The 14389-nt window shown below is 42.5% G+C and overlaps 1 protein-coding gene across 11 annotated transcripts in view; it reads left to right on the top strand.

Moving 5' to 3' along the window:
• The window catches only part of AFF1 (AF4/FMR2 family member 1), a 145708-nt gene that overhangs the window by 113635 nt on the left and 17684 nt on the right, over window positions 1–14389 (top strand). For all 11 annotated transcript variants that reach the window (XR_006216871.1, XR_006216872.1, XR_006216874.1 and 8 more), the window contains 8 exons: window positions 4911–5014; window positions 6007–6250; window positions 6936–7027; window positions 7217–7277; window positions 10576–10712; window positions 11301–11369; window positions 11821–11958; window positions 13808–14013. Coding sequence is in view for 7 of the 11 variants with exons in the window: in XM_042984225.1 (XP_042840159.1) it covers window positions 4911–5014; window positions 6007–6250; window positions 6936–7027; window positions 7217–7277; window positions 10576–10712; window positions 11301–11369; window positions 11821–11958; window positions 13808–14013 (1051 nt within the window). In the remaining 4 variants the exon portion in view is untranslated. The remainder of the gene's footprint in view (window positions 1–4910; window positions 5015–6006; window positions 6251–6935; window positions 7028–7216; window positions 7278–10575; window positions 10713–11300; window positions 11370–11820; window positions 11959–13807; window positions 14014–14389) is intronic.

Below are 14389 nucleotides of genomic sequence, written 5' to 3'. Positions count from 1 at the left end.
GTATGGTCTTCATGCTTGCCCTTCCACTGGACTCTGTAGGTGGAGCGCCATTTGGCAGATAATCCTTGGCCGCCTGACCCACCGGGTTAAGAAAAGCAAACAAGTCAGTTAGGAACCAGTCTTCAGCCAGCAGCCTCCTTTTGTTGTAGATATAGGCCCTGTTTGAGATGCTTATCCTTCTAGAAAAAGAGAACTTCTGAAGCCCAGACCTTAGACAAGGGTTCCTTGTAAGGGGGGGTGATCTGTGAATAGGCCAAAGGGCAAAGGAGACGTCTTTTTCCTCTTGAAGACGGAGTGCATCGCTCTTGTCTCATTTTCTTTTTCTTTTTTTTTTCTTTTCTCTCTCTTTTTTTTTTTTTTTTTACATTTATTTATTTTTGAGAAACAGAGTGAGACAAAGCGTGAGTGGGGGAGGGGCAGAGAGAGGAGACACAGAATCCGAAGCAGGCTCCAGGCTCTGAGCAAGCGGTCAGCACGGAGCCTGTTGCGGCGCTCGAACCCACGAACTGTGAGATCATGACCTGAACTGAAGTCGACGCTCAACCGACTGAGCCACCCAGGTGCCCCTTGTCTCATTTTCAAATGGCTTCATGTCCCAGGAAAATCTTAAGAACTCCTTGCCTCCTTTTCAGTCTTGGAATTCAAGTGTGTATTTCCTGCCGCTCAGTATTGCTTGGCTCCCTGTTTAATGGCCCTTTCCTAAATCCACCCCCTGAGACTTGTCTTGCAGTCCTGTTTCCAGGGGCTTCAGCTGTGCCGACAGCTGCTAAACTTGCTTTCTGTGCCACCGGACAAATACTTACTCTGGGGAAGCCTCTGTGACTGTTCCAGACAGAGGATGACAGGGTTCCAAGTGCATAGTGTACAGAAATACTAACCTCAAGCCCACAGGTTTGAACTCAGGCAAGGAAAATCACCAGAAGGGGAATGTTGCTTTATTTGGTTTAATGGCTTACTTTCTACCAGCTTAAAGAATATTATCAGCTTGTAAGTTCTACACATCAATATAATCAGTATATTATTCCAGTAAGTGCCAACACAGTTGTTAAATGCTTGTGTTGAAGTTATTGTGTGGTAACTTCTTGGGGTTTTTTGGCTGTTCTCTTGAGTCGCTGATTGGCGCAAGCCAGGGTTATGTCCGGTCTGTGAGGATTAACTCATTATGAATCTTATTTTCATGTGTGGTGTATAAGGTCTGCCACTTTGGTTTTATAGTCCTAAGCAGGATGAAGATCTATAAACAAAAATTAACTCACATTCCACCTCTGGGGTTTGGTGGTTTTGTTTGTTTGTTTGTTTTGTTTTTAAGGAAGTAACCTTGTGGACAGTTTATGCCTAATTTTGCCTTGGGAATTTACCCTAAATGTCATTAATTGCCTGGAAACACCTTCCACTGGAAAAAGTATGTATTACTAACCACTCCACGTGCAAGTTAATATCTATATATTTTAGCAAATTCTGTGACTTTCCAAAGATAAATCTCCCATCTTCTTGCACTGTTTGCTTGCCAACTTTCTAGCCTTTAATCTAAAACTCAGGAGAATTCATTGGGTCCACTGGTGGCAGAGACTCTTGGGCACAAGTAGGTTCATTTGTTTTTTTACTATTTATTTATTTTTGGAAGAGAGCTAAAGCACAAGCAGGGTAGGGGCAGAGAGAGAGAGAGAGAGAGAGATCGAGAGGGAGAGAGAGAGAACCCCAAGCAGGCTCTTCACTGTCAGCACAGAGCCCAGTGCGGGGCTTGAGCTCACAAACTGTGAGATCATGACTCGAGCTGAAATCAAGAGCCGGCCACTTAACTGACTGAGCCACCCCCATGCCCCAGGCATAAGTAGGTTCTTAACTGACAAGGAGGATAGTAGGGTTCTATTTTAACCCAGTCATTCCCAATTTGCTCTCTTTTCTCTGCCAACATGGACTATCTCTCAAGTGTTACCATTATGAATTGTTGAATGGGGATCCATGTGCTGGGCAGAATCCCAGGAGGCTTCTCCTGGCATGTGCCAGTGCCTTTCATTTCTTCTGAATTGTGCTCCTGAATTCTGCTGCTGGCCTGTGTTTAATGTCACAGGAGAAACGGCTGTGCCTTTTAGATGTAGCTATTCATTTACATCACGTCATCTCCTTACTAGGTCCCCCGAGATACTTTTTCTCCAATATTCTGTAATAAATAGTTATATTTTTGAGCAGCTGGTTTGTTTTTTTATCTTATTTAGCCTGTACATTTTATTATTCCTTCTTTGCATTAGCTAATTGGAAGTTCAGAGCCCAGTTTGCAGATTGGCTCTTGAGAACTGTAGCACAGCACTGTCCATTAGAAATACAATGTAAACCACATATGTAATTTAAAATGTTCTAGTAGCCACATTAAAAATATAAAAAGCCTCACCCAGGTGACTCAGTCCTTTGAGTGTCCAACTCTCGATTTTTAGCTCAGGTCATGATCCCAGGGTCATGGGATCAAGCCCCACATCAGGCTCCATGCTGAATATGGAGTGTGCTTAAGGTTCTCTCCATATCTCTCTCTCTCTCTCTCTCTCTCTCTCTCTCTCTTTCCGCTCCTCTTCCCTGCTCTCTTTCTCTCTAATAAAAAAAAAAATATATATATATGCACACACACATACACATATATATATGTACATAATATATGTAGCACCAAAAAAAAAAAAAACAGTGAAAATAGTTAAAAAAAAAAAAAACAAAAAACCTGTATATCTGTTTTTGAGAAAGGTATCATGCAGGGGTAGGGGATCAGAGAGAAAGAGAACCCCACGCAAGCTCCTTGTTTTTAGCACAGGGCCTGACATGGGGCTCAATCTCACAAACTGTGAGATCAAGACCTGAGCCGAAACCAAGATTCAGATGCTTAACTGACAGAGCCACCCAGGTGCCCCCACAGTGAAAATAATTTAAAAATTTTTATTTAATCCAGTATGTCCAAAACATCACTACTTCATTGTTTAGTCAATATAAAAATAATTACATTTCTCATTTTTGCACTGTCTTTGAAGTTAATCACTTTGGACTACCCATGTCCAGGTTCTTTCTAGATGCTGTCTGGGGGCTGTCCAGAGTGTGCAGGTCCCACAGAATCAGCCTCCAGGAAGGTAAAGGCTTTCCCTTGGATTTAAGTTCTCTTCTATATCCATATTTACCCTTTTTAATAATCTCACTTGTACATACACCAAGAGATTAAAAACCTGTTACCTTTTCTAAGCCCCTTTGGTCAATTTTGGAACAGGAAATAAAACTGTTTTTCCAAAGGAGATAGGAAGGGCTGAATGCATGTATACACTTAGGCACATTTGTTTGCAGAATGTCTGGAGGAGGAAGGGTATGTTTTTCCTCTTTCCCCATCTTTTGATCAGGGTCAGGCTGTTAGGGTCGGGGCAGAGCTTGAGCCTACACCTCTTAATTTATTCATTTTTCTTGGAGAAATTCAGGGAATGAAGGAGAGACTGTGGTGAAAACCAGGGCCTCCCACAATCAGTTAATATGAAGAATGTTTTTTTCCTTTAAGGCTTTGAGAGAGGATCTTAGGTTTTTTCGGGATTGTCCTAGTTTCACTGGCCGTGTCCCAGATTTCTCTTGGTGAACTGACAGTGGGAGGAGTTTGGTTCTAAATGTGTATCAGAATTAAGAAGGACCTCCCACCTGTCACTTCACTGCTGCTTACTGTTCTTCCCACAGAGCGGTCATGTGAGTCCAGACCAGTGGGAAGGAAGCCATTGCGAAGTCACTCGGTCTGTGTTAGACTTGCTGTGAACTTGGTCTGCATGTTGACAAATGAAGAAAGACTTTGCCATAAAGAATTCTTTGCTCTCTTAGCGATTGCATATGTTTATCTTGTACTTTAGTTGGTATAAACGTGTTTTTGCGATTACATGCGTCTCTGTAGAATTAAATATCTGTTTTGCTCATCACTCTTCTCTCAAATTATACTTATCCTTCAGTTTTTTCAAATTTTTTGAAAAATAAAAACATGTGTCCCCATATCTATGTAGAGAAATATAGGGGCGCCTGGGTGGCTTAGTCGGTTGAGCGTCTGACTTCGGCTCAGGTCATGATCTCACAGTCCGTGAGTTCGAGCCCCGTGTCAGGCTCTGTGCTGACAGCTCAGAGCCTGGAGCCTGCTTCAGATTCTGTGTCTCCCTCTCTCTCTGCCCTGCTCATGCTCTCTCTCTGTCTCAAAAATAAATAAAAACATTAAAAAAGAGAAATATAAAAACAGTCTTTAAAAAAGGGAGATGTCTGGGTGGCTCAGTCGGTTGAGCATCCAACTTTAGCTCAGGTCATGATCTCATGGTTCGTGAGTTCGAGCCCCTCATTGGGCTCACTGCTGTCAGCGCAGAGCCAGCTTTGGACCCTCTCTCTGCCCCTCCCCTGCTCGCGTGTGCGTTCGTTCTCTCTCTCTCTCTCTCTCTCTCTCTCTCTCTCTCTCTCTCTCAAAAATAAACATTAAAAAATTAAAAGTAATAAGAGAAAAAAATTAATAGGCGTCAAGTGGATGGTTCTTGTGAAAGAAAGGGAGATACCCTCATTCATAAAATCATCTTTTATTGCTGCGAATATGCGTGTTTTATTGATTCTTTTATGTTTAAAAAACTTCAGTAATTTGTTGAAGACCATCACTCTTGTCAGCTATTACTTAGACATCCTCCCTTTCCTAGGTGGGAAGAATACTCCTTCCTCAGGCAGAAATCTGTCTCAGTACAAACCTCATCAAATCTAGATTGTCTGTTTCCCTCCACCCCCCCGACACACACATGGTGTAGGTACCTGTAAGTCTGCTGTGTGGTATAGATGTCGCCGAAAGCCTAATTACTGTCGTTACTTTGCCGTGTAGTCTTTTCTGTTTTGTCTGCATGACTGTGTTTATAACTGTGTACTTTGTTATGCTGCACTCATAGGGTGACACAGAGAAAGACCATGATAGCAAGAAAGCCAGACTGGAGAAAGAAACCAAGGCACAGCCATCATGTTCATCTTCCCACAAAGATTCTTCTAAAATAAAGTGAGTATAGAGATTAACAACAGCCTTGAAAGGTGATCGAGTCTTCCTGGGTCTTGACTGGGCAAAAACATTTCTCTCTTGCAGTAGGAGTGGATTAACACACACGCCCAGCTCAGATGTGCAGATAGGTTGGTTTGATGTTGCTTTTGTCCATGGAAAAGGACCTTTTAGGAATTAGCAATTCACTGAGCAGCAAACTTGGGTTTATCAAAGGCATTTTAACAGTGGAAAATCTCCAGAACTTCTGGAAACAACTTCTTTCTAAAATCATTTTAAATAAAAACTAGAAAGGTGCTGCTATTACCCTCCTCTTCAGAATTGGAAACCAAGGCACAGAGAGAGAAGATGACTTGTCCGTAGTCACAGAATTCTTGAGAGATGGAACCAGCACTTGAACTCTGAGAGCCTCGGTTCAGCGCTCTTTCTTGAAGCAATTACTAGGAATGTACATGCCTGCTCACTATGTCTCTTGCTTTGGAGAGAGAGGGCCAAAGGGAAGGGGAGTAGTTCCAAGAAGGTATGAATATAGAAAGTAATTGTTATTCACTCTCTGGTTAAGTCAAGAAATCGCTTCCCAACAGGACTCCCAACAGGCAAAAGAAAGTGCATAGTGTCACTGGCTGGGAGCCAGCAGAGATTTGAGAGGGAGTCAGGGAGGGAGGGTGAAGGTGGCAGCTGGGCTTGCCCACTTGTCAGAGAAAAATACAGGTTGGGGAGTAGCTAATAAGACTAACTGGGTTAGGGGAGGTTAGGATCTCTGGCAGGCTCTGCAAGCTTAGTGACAAATTCCACCACTTAATCCATTGTTCATAGATAGAACTAGATCTTTCAAAGGTACCAAAAGTCTCTGAAATTTGGCCTTTCTACAAGAATGGATTTCATGGTCTGATTTCTTAATTTTTGGTGTCAGCAGCCATTTATCTTACAACTAAAACTAAGTTATGTGGTTTGTGTTCTTCCTTAACTCAATTTTGAGTGATGTTTCTTTCCAGAACACCCAGGCCCTCCTCTGAGCCCTCAAAGAAGGAAATGCTTTCCCCCCAACTTGTGTCCTCCTCGTCCTCATCCTCATCCTCCCAGAAGCCAGCCAAGCCTGCACAAAAGAGGCCAAAGCGGGAAGCGGACCAGGACCCTCCCCAAAGTGCCAGTAGTAGCAAGGGCAGCCACAAAGACTCCTCTGCTCTGAAGCACAGAAGAGTGGAGGGGAAGGGATCTGGAAGCTGTACAGAGCACAAAGTAAGCAAGGGTTGCTGGGACATAGGGAACGGAGTCCATCGATAACATCTTTAAATTCCCAGTAAGAGAAGTTCCCAGTGGTGGTATTGCAGTGAGTTATTTGTGTTTAAAGTTCTACTTTTTAGAGGGAGAGTAAAAAGATGGTTAATATTCCATGTAAGTTTAGATGTCAGTCTATTCATCTTAAAGTGACTCAGAGGTTGAAAAATCAGAATCAGTTTTTGTGTTAATTTTCTCTCAGGTGATTTGCAATAAAAATTGGTTACTCTGGTTAGTTCTCGGTTTGGATGTTTGATGTCAAATACTTTCACTATTGGTTATAATGGGACAAAATTAGCCACTTTTCAAATACAAGTCAAATACAGTTCTTCTCTTCCCACTAACCTGTGTGTGTGTGTGTGTGCGTGCGCGCGCGCGCGTGTGTGTGTATTGACTAAGAGAAAATGTTATGTTTAGCTTTGTTGAATATCTCTTCTGGACATTCTTGTCTTTTTAGTTCTCAATATAATCAGAACCTACAGTGTCAGTCGAATCTAGCCGGGAAAATGCTAAACCAAGCTAAACTGTGCAGTGCTTGATTTCATCTTTTTTGAACTACTATTTTGGTCTAATTTAGAGGGGTGGTACCTTTAGGTCAATGGTTTTAACTGTTGGAGTGTGATCTGTATGATGATTTTTTTTAAAGGGATCTTCTGGAGATACTGCAAATCCTTTTCTAGTGCCTTCTTTGCCAAATGGTAATTCTAAACCAGGGAAGCCTCCAGTGAAGCTTGACAGGTAAGACCCTGGATGCTCACCGCTCCTGCTTTTTTTTTTTACTTTCCCTCTGCCCCTTCTCTGCTGACTCCCTCCTCTGCCCTCTGTCTCCTCCCATTGCTTTCTACCCTCTTAGTCTTAAGTCCTCTTGCCCCCAGTAGTAATTTCTAGGTTCCTGTGACCCACCCCTGATCTTTGCTTCTCTTTCAGACAACAAGCAGATTTTCACATGAAGGAGGCCAAAAAGTTGAAGCAAAGAGCAGAGTTAATGGTCAGTTTGGCTCTTCTTCCCTTTGGTAGAATGTGTTCTGATAAGTTATCTGTAGTTTGCCATCTCACTGAACAGCGGGGGTGGGACGGGGATGGTGGGGGCAGGGCGAACATTGGCCACAGTGTAAGTGGGATCAACAGGGTCTTAAGGAACAAGGGGTAAGGGATTCTTAGTGAAATTATTTTCTCTGACTCGGTCTGAGCATGGGCAAATATACAGTGTACCTAGTGACAAGTTTTATATCTAAACGAATGGAAGTTAAATCCACCTGGTAGTGTTTGATTTAATGCATGAGTGCTTCCTTGTGCCACTGAATGAATTCTTTGGATGTGAAAGACAAGTTCTGCTATTGAAAGTCTATGAATTTATGTTCAGCCTGAAACATTTCAAAAGGTGAGATAGTCTGTTTGCCTCCAAAATTAAAACCTTTGAGATAGTAACCCGTGGGAATGCAGACCAAAGGCTGTTAGGTAAAATTTTAAGATGAAGGTAATGATTATACTGTTGGTAAATATGCTTTTTAAAAATGAGCTGTCTTGGGGCGCCTGGGTGGCTCAGTTGGTTAAGTGTATGACTTCGGCTCGGGTCATGATCTCATGGTTCGTGAGTTCGAGTCCTGTGTCGGGCTCTGTGCTGACAGCTCAGAGCCTGGAGCCTGCTTCAGATTCTGTGTCTCCCTCTCTGTCTGCCCCTGCCCTACTCATGCTCTGTGTCTTTCTGTCTCAAAATAAAAAAACATTAAACAAATTAAAAGAAGAGCTCTCTTTACCCAGTGGCTGTTGGGACTTCTGGAAAGTGATGCTTTGTGCATGTGCAATTAAATGTGCTTTTACATTTCTGCTGTAGTATAATTAGATAATGTTTGCCCTTTGTTATGTTGAAACATCTGAGACTCTGGGCCTTTTGTTTAACGTATTCCCCAGACCTAAACCCCTGCCAATACCATATATTGAACCTTGTACCACATGGGAAGAACATGGGTTGCCTTTGTTCTCCCACATACAAACCGACCCACACATTCCAGAAGCCCTTGGGGATCGCAGTCGGCCCAGGCCGTGGTGGCCACTGAGATCCTGGCCTGGTGCTCTTCAACCCCAACCTAGACATCTCTGCTTAGACTGACTGCCTAGGGAGGGCTGGACTGAGACCCTTTTATCAGCCCCGTTCACCAGGGCAGTATGTTTATCAAGTCCTTACTATGCTGGGTGCTGTAAGGGGATCAGAGACAAGCCTCTGTAGACCTATCTCCAAAGCTGCCCTGTCACTAGGATGGCCTGAGTCAGATTAAGATGTCCGACTCTGTACCAAATGACAGTGTTCTTCCAGTGTCTGCCTTCTAGCTCTCCAAAGTTGGTGCCAGAACTGTCAGAACCTTTTGCGTTTTGTAAAAGAGCAAATATTCAGCACTTTGTCAGCCGGTTATCTAAAATTTGTCTTGGCAGTGGATGCTTTCAGCGTCCCTTCATTACTAGATCCCTTCATTATTCAAACAGTAGTACAGGGAACTTTGTTTTTCTTTTGCTTTTTATTTATACAGTTGCACATCTTCTTTCTCCCTACCTAAGCTGTCCTTATATCCCCGGTTGCCCAGGATAGTCCTGATTTATACCTGTTGAATCTCATTTTAATAAATAACAGCTCATTTTGCTGTGAAAATATGCCGGTTTGGACAAAAACCTGAATGACCAGCCTCTTTGTAATTTTTTTTTTTTGTAATATTTTAATGGCACAAGGTCTCAACTAGGTCCATTTTGGATTCCAAGGAGTTAAGCTCACAACTGAATATAGAGGGGTGTATTTTATCTCCACATTGGAGTCACTGTTGAGTAGGGAAGTGTGAATACTACTGCTGGAACACTGTCTCCGGAGCTCCACAGGAGCCGGCACAGGAATATTTGCGTTAATGGCCTTAGAAAATAGTTACCTCTAAGAGGCATCTTGTTTTGCTATAGTTTCTTTTGTGTATAGGCTAAGGCCAGTATAAATCTTGGAAATTCCGTGAAGGAATTGGCATTGAATAAATAAATTTCAGGAGTTAAATTCTTACCAATGAAGCAAACCATTAAGCCTCTACTGCTGATTCACTGGAGCTTGCCACTTTGATCTTTATTCTCTCTGTCGCTAATTCTCTGAGCCTACCTGCTCTAGAAAAAGTATTTTAGAACCAAGTTATAAAAAAAAAAAAACAAAAAAAACAAAAAAAACTTCTTTAACGTTTATTTACTTTTGAGAGAGAGAGAGAGAGACAGCACAAGCCGGGGAGGAACAGAGACAGACAGGGAGACACAGAATTTGAAGCAGGCTCCAGGCTGTCAGCACAGAGCCCGATGTGGGCCTCAAACCCATGAACTGTGATATCATGACCTGAGCTAAAGTCAGACACTCAACCGACTGAGCCACAGAGGCGCCCCAGAACCAAGTTATTTTAAAAACTTAGTAGCCCCACACTATCTTTCTTTGCTGATATGTCACCATCTCCTTCCACTCCACTTGCATCTTCGCTGTTATTACTTCTTTTTGAACGTATCAGATCGAAAGCCTTGGCAGCAGCTACAAACTTGGAAATGTCATGTTAATCAGTTGCTCTTATGACATGTGGTGCAGATGCCAAGTGTAGAGAAAAGGCTGTGCTTATCACAGCCTCAGAGGAGCTGGCTTCGCTCCAGTGAGGGGGCATTAAGTGACACAGTATGCCTTCAGGTTTGGGTGACCACCGGTATCTGATTTCATTCATAGATTTCTGCTTGCCCTTTAAGGGACTCTGCAAGTTTATCCCTGCTAGCCTAGGGGATAGCCTTGTGCACTGAACCCTGACTTCCAGAGAAGATGGGATAATCTGTTTGGCTGTAAAATACATAAAACGATTATTATTAGACATAATACCTAAGATGCTCATAAACCGTAATGTTTTCTACTGCTTATAAGATAAACTTCAACACATAACAAAGATATTTGTGTCTGCATCAGTCTAGATGTGTAGAAAAATCTATTTCCCAAGAAAATTATGTAATGAGTAATTGCACACTAACAGCAAGGGGACTTATTGCCTTGGTTTGAATATGTAGTTTAAGATTTTGAGAGAACAGTCTTAACAACATTATTTTCTTCTTCCTACCAAATTTTTGCTAAAAGAAAGTTTTCAGCGGGTCAGAGCCAGCAGGCTTTTTGGTTATCATTTTGAGTTCACGCTTTTCCCTGGCCGTAAGTAAACTAAGACAGTTGGAGGGAAATGAAGGTTAAAGAATGTGTTTGAGAAACTAAACAAAAGTCTAACAACGACCATGTTCTCCTCCTGCAGACAGACAAGGTTGGGAAGGCTTTTAAGTACTTGGAGGCCGCCTTGTCCTTTATCGAGTGTGGGATCGCCATGGAGTCGGAGAGCCCGGCGTCCCAGTCGGCTTACTCGGTGTACTCAGAAACCGTAGACCTCATTAAGTAAGTGCCCAGTCATTCTGCCATCTCCCTAAGTACTTCTCTTTCCTCTCCTTTATTGCTTTAATCCATTTGAACTTAGTATGAAGACAACTTAATAAAGGGGAGCCTTAAAAAAGTAACTGATCCAGGACCTCTTCTTGGAGCCCAAACTAAGGGTGTAGCACTTCTAGATGATGCGCTAGAGCAGAGTGACTGAGTCTGGCGCTCTCATTTTGCCAGGTTCACTGTGAAATGCCAGTCCTTTCAGGGAGAGGCTGGTTTTTCCAGTTTGGCTTTCTTATCAGCTCACTGTAAGCTCCCTTCCTTATCGACTGCATTTCGGCAGGGGACTCAGTGAGGACGCAAGTCGCAAGTCTACGTGGTTTCCAGCAGGTAGACAGGCCAGAGAAGAGACATGCCCTCGCCTGCTTTTCTGAATGGCTTGAATTACTGCTCTAAAGCCTTGGGGTTTTTTCTGCGCGGTTTTCATGTCTTCACATCTTCAGGAAAATCAGCAGAAAGCTAAGACAGACATAGTAAAATGTCTTTGTGCCTGGGATTTTCTAACTGCTTTTGTTTAACCTGATGTGTTTTTATGTTTTCCTATAGATTTATAATGTCATTAAAATCCTTCTCAGATGCCTCAGCTCCACAAGAGAAAATACTTGCTGTTTTATGGTGTGTACTTTTTTTTGTCTGAATAGCATTTGCTTTTGCCTCTTTTGCTGTTACAAAAAAGATTTTAAAATTTGCTTTCTTAACATGGAAATGATAATGAAAGGTGGAACAAAACCAGAAAGTAGTAGGAGGTGTGGTCAAGGGGTTAAACCTAGTGATAGTTACTTTTTATGAAAGGCATCTAGTGCCATGTTACCGATGACTCAGTAGATGGTTTGGTCTTGTAACTTCAATTATGTTCTTGTATATTTGTGTTTTTCCACCAATATTTACTTTTGCTGATAGTGTGAATAGTGTAGTAAGATTGTTAAGATACTCTTCCTAGTGTAGAGGAGGAAAACCCAGTGTGTTCTTTAGGCTATAAGAGATTAGTTAGATGGCTTTCTGTAGTGGTGATACTCGTGTCTGTAAAGTAGTAATGCTTCACTTAAACTTCTGTGTATGTCCACAGCATGCGTTGCCAATCCATTTTGAACATGGCGATGTTTCGTTGTAAAAAAGATATAGCAATAAAGTATTCTCGTGCTCTTAATGAACACTTCAGCAGTTTTTTCAAAGTTGCCCAGGCACCATCTCCATGCGTTGCAAGGTAATGAAGAGTCTAATTTAAATAATTTTCAAAATTGAGTTATTTCTTTAATTACTTCTTGCTTTTGCAACCATCTGTATGACTTTGGCTTTGCAAAGATTGTGTACATCTGTGTGCTAATCTCCTTAAACTTAAATTATTATCATATTTCTACCTTTTTAAGGAATAGTTATAAGTCAACGTGTTGGCTTATTAAGTAATATAAAAAGATAATTACAGAGAACATAGGGTCTTTAGATTTGCCTGACAACAAAACAGAGGCAGAGCCAGTCAGAGCCAGTCTTTTCTCCCTCTAGATAGCATGTTGTCTTGGTGTTTCAGTAAACAAGAACAATCCAGAACTGTATGCCCTCCACCTCCTCTAGGATCTATGACAGTGACAGTGATATTCAGAATGAAGAAAGTTCTAACTAAATTCACACACACACACACAAACCCCACCCCACCTTGTGAACTGAAATTGTTCATCTGTGCCATAATATATTGCAAAGCAATTTTTGTGCAGGTGTTTTTAAAATAAAGATAGAATTTTCTTCCCTGTAGCACTTGCCTAGTATTTTTAAAAATTTGGTCATACTCCTTGAAAAATTCCCCGTTCTGGTAAGTTTTGCTATTTTAAGAGTATCACCTAGAAGGTTGCCCCATTTCCAGCGCACTCAAGAGATTCCCATATGGCCTCTCAAAAAAAAAAAAAAAGTCCTGATTGAGAAGTGACTTCGTATCTCTGAAAATTCTCATGACCCTCACCCCTGAGATGTCAGACACATTATTTGAGAAAACTTCAGTTTGTCCAGTCACTATATAGCAAGCCACCTCTGTACCAAACCTTGTTGTTAGGTACAGGGAGTATACCAGTAAACAAAGCAGGCAGGAATCTCTGCCCTCATGGAGATTCCACTCTAGTCTTTCAAAATGCACGCTCTCTTGGAGACACTTCGGGTCCCTACAGACCCCCCGAGGGCAGACATACCCAGTCGTGAGGCTCCTGCCACTGGCCCATCTTCCCATTACTTTTTATGTGTAAGTGTTCTCCTTGTGTTTCGCATTTGATGCACATCAAGGCGCTCATTAACTTGCATGTGCAGGTGTGCAGGCAAGATGAGAGCAAAGAGAAGACTGTGACTCCCCTGACGCATAATACTTCTTGCTCAGTCTCCTCAAAGGCTGTCCTGTCCTCATCCAGTCATTGGTTCGGCAGATATTTGTCAAGAGCCCACTCTTTGTGCTAAGTGCTAGAAATGCAAAGGTTGATAAGAAATGGTCCCAGCCTTCAAGGAAGGAAAAGGAATAGACAGAAGGGTATAATGGGATGTGATAAATGCAATGGATAAATTGATAGGTAAATGCAAAGAGACGCGTTCAGGTGGTGGCCGAAAGGAAGCCATGATGTTTCCCTAGTGTCTAGAAGACTGCCGGGTACGGAGTTTTACTCAGTAAATGGGGAGGATGAAAGAATGAATATATAGAAGGTTAGGACCATCTTCACAGGGAAGCATTGTCTTAGTAGAAGTTGGAATTGAGGGTGGGGAAAAGGAGGGCTTCTGGGCTGAGGGGGTAGACTGTGTAAATGGAGTAGGCATACTCAGAATCCAGATTTGCCTGCCTGATTCTGTGGAGGACACCTTGCCTCTGTCCTGTTTATTTCTCTACTGGGGGGGGGGGGCATTTTGTTGTATTTTATGAAATCCCCAAATATTGAAGGTAAAGGGGTATCTCTGATCTGGTGGGAGTGATTGTCATTTTGGCTAATACACATGGAAACTTTGTAACTAGCGCTGTGGTCCCAGAGACAAGAAATCCGTAATCTGTGGGTTTAGATGACTAACCAGTTCTTTTCTTCACCTTTCAGAAGTACAGGCACACCGTCCCCTCTTTCCCCAATGCCTTCTTCTGCCAGCTCCATGGGTTCCCAGTCAAGTGCTGGCAGCGTAGGGAGCAGTGGGATGCCTGTCACCATCCAAAACATGACATCTTCTTATGTCACCATCACTTCCCATGTCCTTGCCGCCTTTGATCTTTGGGAACAGGCTGAGGTCCTTACGAGGAAGAATAAAGGTAAATGGCTCTGCTGGTAATTCCTGGGGCAGGGGGCTTGGGAGGGAAGGATGTTGTTGGTTTGTATTTTATGTGCATTTTATCGAAGAAAAGGAAATGTGTAGGTATTTACTCTTTTCACATTTTGGCCATTCTGTTCCATCACCTAGTCACAGTTCTTTCTTGATCTCTGGTGGCATGGAGCCAGATTTCTGTGGCTCGATCTTAGCAAAATTAAGTTAGGAATGGTTTTGGCACCTTGCGCCTTCAGGAGTTCTGGCATTGTTATTTCAGCCTGAACTGAAACTCCAGCACAGGGACAAGGCAGGTGAAGAAGGAAAGCTCCTGGCCGTCTCAGGGCACAACAGATGGCGCGGTGTAACCTAAATACGGAGTT

The sequence above is a fragment of the Panthera tigris genome, chromosome B1 (assembly GCF_018350195.1).
Source record: "Panthera tigris isolate Pti1 chromosome B1, P.tigris_Pti1_mat1.1, whole genome shotgun sequence".
Taxonomy (NCBI): domain Eukaryota; kingdom Metazoa; phylum Chordata; class Mammalia; order Carnivora; family Felidae; genus Panthera; species Panthera tigris.
This window is presented reverse-complemented; position numbering and strand designations above follow the sequence as displayed.